At 45.1% G+C, this 7,778-nt stretch overlaps 1 protein-coding gene across 1 annotated transcript; it reads right to left on the bottom strand.

Annotated features, from left to right (window-relative positions):
• Positions 1 to 2,222: 2,222 nt before the first annotated feature.
• Positions 2,223 to 3,182, bottom strand: OR13C11C (olfactory receptor family 13 subfamily C member 11C). Its single transcript, NM_001388872.1, is given in 1 exon segment — positions 2,223 to 3,182. A coding segment is annotated over 1 exon segment (960 nt).
• Positions 3,183 to 7,778: the final 4,596 nt, after the last annotated feature.

Here is a 7,778-nt window from a genome sequence, read left to right on the forward strand (position 1 = left end):
AAATACAAAGAATGTGAAATGGGAGAGCAAGAGTAGAATTAGCCATTTATGTGATTTTTATTTTAACAATTATATTAGGATCATGTCATCCATAATATAAAATGATACGGCTGCCTTTACTAGGAGGAAAAGCAAGGGAGCAGAGGACAGCATATCAAAAAGTTGAGCTTGTTCAAGAGTGATTCTCTATACCAGTCTGATCTCAGTTATTCTGGGGAAATAGAGTTAGCAGCATCATTATTGTTCCCAAGTGTTTTCAGAATTATCATGAATTCTTGCCATTGTTGATGATGCTCTAGAAACAGTTCTGCACCTGACAGTTGGATAAAGTTGGGTGATTTTTGGCACAGGAGGAAGGAGTGGGGCTGTTTGTGCTTGAGGGGATTCAGGGGACTAGAAGAACCAGAAGAACTATCTTCATATATTAGAAGGAAAGAGATTGGGTGCATCTCATGTAAAGACACTAAGCCCACTCTTCACTAAGAGTGAAGGTAGAAGCTAAGAGGGTATAGTTAAGCATACTGAAGAGGAAATTGCTAGGGCTGAATGAAAAAGTTAGAATCTAGAAGTACTGAATTCTTTGTCATTGGAGGTTCCAAACACATGCCTGTTGACTACAATCAGGGACATTGGAAAGGAACTGCATGCCATAGGGTTGAACAAGAAAACCCCCTGAAGCCTCTTCAGGGCATGGCTCCACTAAGGGTCTGAAGTTTGCTTAAATGGCCGCTAGATGTCATTTGTGTATTTGCAATGGCAAGATTATTCTCTACTGGTGCAAGTGGAAATCAGGAACAGAATGAACAGAAGGATATGAAATGTTATTAACAAAATATGTATCCTTACGCAACTCGGTTTTAGTAAGTATAAGAAAATGTAAATATCATTTGAAGCAGAAACTTCCCACTGCCAACGTCTAGTCTCAAAATTGGATCAACTTTCTAAATTCTCTTTTTAAATAAGTCTGCCATATTCAAAGAATTTCCTCGAAGTTGCTGTCAAAATGTTGCTTTTTAACTGCTACCATCTTTGAAATCCTCATTCATCTTGGGTGTGTATCGTCTAGCTAGGGACCATGTCTTGTTCTTATCCACACGGCACACAGGACTGTGCAGCATTCAAGATACAACAACTACTACTATCTTCTAGTTCCATTGTGCTTAACATTTACAAGGCACTTATCTATAATTTCCTATCGAATTCATGCGAAATCTAGGGGTTAGGTGTTAAAGTATGAAGAAATAGACTGGGAAAGTTTAAACAACCCTCCCAAGGTCATAGGTATGAAAATGCTTTCCAACTTTTATCCTGCTGAGCTATGGATGCTCAGAAAATGCTACAGAGTTTACGTGTCTTGGACATTCACAGTGTACTGTAGCATACTGAACACTTTAGAAGTCCTGGTACAAAGAAACGTGTCAAAGTCCTGGAACAAAGAAAGGTGTCAAATGTTAGCTCCCCCAACCCAAGGTCTTCAAATATATTTAGCTGCTGTCTGTCTCTCCATCTGTCGTATCTATACCATCTTTCTTTTATTCAGAATATGGGTGAAAATCGAACTGAATACTAGCATTCTACTGGAAATTGCTGTATGTGATGAATAGCAAATTCAAACTCTATACTCCTTCTTACATTTGATTAATTAGCAGTGTTTCATGATATGAGGTACCTTGAGAAAAAATAGCTTCAATGTTCTCATACCTAAAAAGAAATTCAGTAAATCAGAATAGATTGTTCCCACCCAAAAGCTCTCTATGTGGAGAACTTGTCTTTGTCTCTTCTTAGAAATTCAGGCAATTTGAGTATCATAAAAAAAAGGTCCAAAATGAAAATTCTCACTTCCTCCTTGTTGCTCTGACTCTCCTGGGGAATCCAAGAGGAATGGCAACATTGCTGGGAGAGCCCTCTCTCCTCCAACTGTGTTGCTTAGACACAGTACAGGTCATTCGACTCACTCTAATGGTTCCAGTCTGCTCGGTTTTAATATGTGTTCAGAGTGTCTTTGTATATGCAATTAGAGCTTCAATGTCTGGCATGTGTTGAAACTCTCAGATAAATGGCTAAAACTCAGAAGATACATCTGAGAAGTTAATCATTCCCTGTAAATGGACTGAAGGGCAAGCAACCATTCTGGATAACTTGACTTGTCTTTTGAATGGCAGCTGTAATGCTCAAAAGTCCTCTGTCCCATAGGGTGAGAACCACAGTGGAGCCCTTCTACATCACCTGGTGAAGTACTTCTGAGACATCAGGTTCCTCACAGCAGACTTCACGTCCTTGTTCCTGAGGCTATAGATGATGGGGTTGAGCATGGGGGTCACCACTCCATAAAAGAGAGGAATGAGCTTATCTGAAAGGTCCTCTTTGTTTTGTCCCAGGGAATCCTTAGATTTGGGCTTTCTATACATGAAAAATAAGGTCCCGTAGAAGATGACCACCACAGTGAAGTGGGCAGAGCAGGTGGAGAAAGCCTTTCTCCTCCCCTCAGCTGAGGGGATCCTCAGGATGGTAGCAATGATGAACACATAAGAGATAGAGATGAACAGAACTGGGACCCCCAGCAAGATCACATTGGCCACCCGCATGCTGATGACATTGATGGAGATGTCAACACAGGCCAATCTCAGGACAGCCAGGATCTCACAGGCAAGGTGATTGATGACATTGTTTCCACAGAAAGGCAACTGAATTGTCAAGGATGTGTGTACCACAGAAGCAGTACCACCAATAGCCCAGGAGCTGACAGCCATGGGCACATAGGCAGCCTTGCTCATGACCACAGGGTACCTCAGCGGGTTACAGATGGCCACATAGCGATCAAATGCCATCATGCCCAGAAGCACACACTCTGTGGCTCCCATGGTAAAAGAGAGAAACATCTGCACAGCACAGGCTGAGAAGGAGATGATTTTCCTGGGGGTCAGGAAGCCATCCAGGACTAGAGGGACTGAGGAGGTTGTGTAGCAGATGTCCAGGAAGGAGAGGTTCCCCAGGAAGAAGTACATGGGTGTGTGCAGGCGGGAGTCAAGGATGGTCACCAGGATGAGGACCCCGTTGCCCAGCAGGATCACCAGGTACATCAGGAGGATGAGCACAAAAAACATTTTCTCCAACCCTGGGTGGTCTGAGAGTCCCAGGATAATGAACCCCGCCACAGGGGAGGACCAGTTGGCTTTTTCCATGTGTTCCCCCTTCTGTCTTCACCAAAGCACAAAAGCAGCATTTGAGGCTTTCTTGTGAAGCGTCTCAGGCATCTAGTAAGCCGTCAAGTCCCAGCTACGTAGTAGGAGAGCGTACGCGTATAAGAGATAAAAGAGATAATAGGTAGGTGTGCTTACCCCTCAGATGAGAGAAGGTCCAGGCTGGAACAGAGTTTAGCAATATTGTACGCAGCTGTTTGCGAGGGAGTTTTTCTCTCATTGCCTGTAAAAGCAACTGAGGCCCAGAGGGGGAAGTGATCTGCCCAAGTTTGAGTAAAGTGGTAATATACAGAGGACCTGAGTTCAGCAGAGCTAATCCCCAGTCAGAAGGGACTTTTCCTCTGCTTTATGGTGAGCATTAGAAAATGCTATAAATTACTTCTTTTTGATATACATGCATAGATATTTCATGTAATCTCAGCTTTCTTATATTCTCGGGTACGAGAATCCCCAAGCTGATCTAATTCTTACAACTACCAAGGTTTCGAGCCTTTTTAACATCGATTCCATTTGGAAGGAACTTGTTTAAAAGTGTACATCTAAATCCAGCCAGGATAAAGCCGAGGTAAACGTTCAGCCACATGAGGATGACTTCTTGACTCTGCCCACCCTCCGCAACACAGACGTGACCATTGTCAGTACTGAGATCTGCCTGTTTTAATACACATTAATGGCAATATGTGGGGATGTGCCCTCATGGGGAAGAGCTTTATGAAGTCCACGGAAGCAGTAACCCGGGCGAGTGACCCACACTATGGGATGAGAGCCATGAGCTTACTGACCAGTTAACTCCATTCTTTTTTTTTTTTTTTTTTTGGATTAACTCCATTCTTAATGACCACGCTGGCGACAGTTATCACATAGCAGGATATATGGCATTCACTTCTAATCCCACCTCATTAGACTATTGGTGAAATTCTAAACTAACGGTGACTAAGGAATGTTTTCCTTTGTCCCCTCATGTTTATACTTTATTCTTGGGTAATGTCTGACTCTGCCTCCATTGTGGTGTTTCATGCAAGCAGCTAGCTTACAGGAAGACTTGTATGCTTTTGTGTAGAGGATTTCCCGTCTCTCAGCTACAGTTGCTCAGATTCTGTATTCAGAAACCCCACTTGTAATATGTCTATAGCTCTTTCTTAATGGGGGTGGTGTATGAATATGAAAAATAGTGAAAGGGAATAAAGGGGAAAGGAGAGAAAATGAATAGGAAATATCAGAGAGGGAGACAGAACATGAGAAACTCCTAACTCTGGGAAATGAACAAGGGGTGGTGGAAGGGGAGGTGGGCGGGGTGTGGGGGTGACTGGGTGACAGGCACTGAGGGGGGCACTTGATGGGATGAGCACTGGGTGTTATTCTATATGTTGGAAAATTGAACTCCAATAAAAAAAATTAATTGAGGTGGTGTGTGTGCCTGCGTGCTGTGAGTGTGGGTGCACGTGTGTGTGTGTGTGTGTGTGTGTGTGTGTGGGTGGAGAGTAGAAGTTAAGTGGTTAATATTAATGACCATCTAATCTGCACCACTTCTTTGCAAAGCTCCACAGAGAAGATGTTATCATTCAAGTTTTATGGGTAAAAGTAACCAAAGCTCAGAGGAGCCAAAGATTCGGTTCTTAAGTTTGAGTGACAGAGCTGGGGCTGGATCCCAGGCGCCAAACCTGGGTTCTTTCCACCAAATAGCTACACAGATATTTAAGAGAGTCTGTCTCTCCAATTCAGCCCTGTGTATTCTCTGATCTGTCTCATTGTCCACACGCTCTTGCTTCAGTCATGGTAGGACTTTATGTCAGATATATTCTCAGGCAGAGTAGCTCATGCCCTGAACCTAGACTTTGTCAGCCTCGGCACTAGTGACATTTGGGGCTGGGGAATTCTTTGCCGTGTGGGCTGTCCTGTGCATCATAGGATGTTTAGCACCATCCCTGACCTCTGCCCACCTGTTGCCAGTAGCACCTGCTCCTTGAGATGTAACAAGTAGAAATGTCTCCACACATTGCCAAATGTTTCTGGGAGGAGAAGGAGGTACCAATCGTGCCCGGCAGAGGAGCACCGATCTAAATGAGGAAGGGTTGCCCCCATTATGCAACCATGGGTTTCATTGTGTTTTCCATGCAAGCCTAGGACCTTGCCCCATTCCTCATTCAGCACGTGAGGGTGCTCCCGAGTGCTCAGTGCAGGCCCATTGTGGGTGCTTCACCATGAAATTCTGCCCCAGCCTGTCTCCCATTCCTCCCAGTGGCTCTCCCAGCCCCAGAAAAGGAAAAGTCAATGCCACAAGCAGGATTCAAGAGTGACTAGGATATGCTGTGGTTGGAGACCAGGGACGGTGGTTCTGTGAGAGAGGCCATCCTGTCCACTCTTTCAGACAGAACTGTGTACACAGAAGCTGATTCCCATGGACAATGTGCTGTGGACATGAGCGATGCACAAGATTTGACCCATGTGAGAGCTGCTGCCATGGAAGTCCTTCATGCCTGCCATGCTGAATGAAAGCTGGTTCAATTGGAATGAACTGGATGGCTAGGAAGATCTTGCACACTGAGCCCAGGGCTGTGGGGCCTGCCCCTGTCTGTGACATGGATATCTGTGTAGCTTGAGCCAGTCGTAGGCCTCAGTTTGCCCCTGTGCATCGTGAATGGGCTGAACAGGTGCTTCCCAGGGCCTCCAAACTCTGTCGTGAGCTGTCCAGCACTGTCCTCACCAGACAGGGAGCAGACTTTGATGAAGGAGACAGCCCACTCTTTTCGATGTGTGGCACGCCCATGTGTGTGTGTGTGTGTGTGTGTGTGTGTGTGTGTTTGTGTGTGTCTGTGAAGGAGAGCTCTGAGTACTTGGTTTCCCCTCAAGACATGGCCAGTTGGAAATAATGCTGTGCCAGGCTTTGGAGGAGATTCAGGATGGAAGAGAACAAAGAGCTCTGACACCTACAGCCCCAGGTGGCCATGTGTCAGCCTGTGAGAGCCAGGAAAGGAAGGGAAGTCTTTACCTTTGTGGCTGCATCCTACAGGTATGACACCTCAGCTTGTCCCAGGGACAGAGCCTTGCTTGTGGGCTGGTCACTACTGATCTCTGGAGTTAGCAGGCAGCTGAGAAGAGGACAGGAACACAAGGTGGTCCAGAGCCCCATGCACACGTACAGCCTCTCTGGAGCAGTTTGCATAGGAAACAGAATACATGAAAGGCCCACGGAACTCAGGAACTCCAGCTTTGGGAAGAAATTCCAAAGGATCAATGAGAGCAGTAGGCCAGTATCTCTCAATAAAGGCATTCATCACAGCCATATTTATGAATGAATATGGGAAACAAAATACCTACTAATAAATGGCTGACGATGCCATTTCATATAATGAAATATTAGACTTTAAGTTATGTTTATAATTGTATACCGTTACACTACAATAAAGGAGGAAGAATACTTGTGTACACACTCTTATACTCAAATTAGATGGTCTTGACTGAGCCACCCAGACACCCCAATATTATCAAATTATCTAATACAATGGGCAAAAATTACTTTGTGTTCAGGGGGGGAGATTCTCAGTATAGTAATTTCTCATTAGAAGCATTTTGCTTGGGATGCCTGGGTAGCTCAGCGGTTGGGTGTATGCCTTTGGCTCAGGGTGAGTACCCAGTTCAAGGATCGAGTCCCACATCAGGCTCCCTGATGGGGAGGAGCCTGCTTCTCTCTCTGTCTATGTCTCTGCCTCTCTGTGTCTTTCATGAGTAAATAAATAAAATCTTAAAAAAAAAAAAAAGAAGCATTTTGCTTGGCAAAGGTTCGGTTCCTGCCCTGCCAACACCTCCAACTGTGGTTTGCAGCCGAAGATGGCCTTTCTGACATATGGTCACAAGGTCAATAGCAGGCTCAGCTATATCACGATGCCTAGGTCACTCACCTCACTTCAGCTCATCGTGTGGCCATTTTCTCATCTTGTTTCTTCAAAGAAGAAGGGAGGGTGCAGTACAATAAGATACTTAGGGAGTCACATGCACATAACTGTCATTACAGTATATTGTCATAACTCATCTATATATTGGTTGTTGATCTCTCACTGTGTCAGATTTAGATATTAAACTTGATCCTAGGTATGTATGTATAGGAAGAAACAGGATACACAGAGTTCAGGATTCTCTGTGGTTTCAGGCATCTATTGGGAGTCTTGGACTGTTTCCCCCATGAAAGAGGGGTAGGAAGAAAGTGAGGGAAATAGAACTAGCCACAGACTGGGAGTCACAGACAATGATAGGTCCCAACTTGCTGTCTGCTCACCCTCTGACCCTGAGCAAGGCTCAGTCTTCTGGGAAATCTCAGCAAGAAATCAGGCTGCTTTCCTCCCAAGGGTCTGGGCTCCTCCCAGGGAGGATGGAACAGCAGTGTCAGGGCAGGGGCTTGGTCACTAGTGAGCTCTGTAGAGCATGAGGGACTGCTTGGGTTTACCTTAGCTGTTCCTCTCTGCTCCAGCAAGCTGCTCACGGTCAGTTGCAGCTGGAAGGTTCTTGGAGCAGAGGCAGGGTGAGGAGGCAAGTCTATCTTTGGAAAATGCTCTTCAGAAGTCATGGCCACCATCCCTGTCC

Source organism: Canis lupus, chromosome 11 (genome assembly GCF_011100685.1).
Source record: "Canis lupus familiaris isolate Mischka breed German Shepherd chromosome 11, alternate assembly UU_Cfam_GSD_1.0, whole genome shotgun sequence".
NCBI classification, from domain to species: Eukaryota; Metazoa; Chordata; class Mammalia; order Carnivora; family Canidae; genus Canis; species Canis lupus.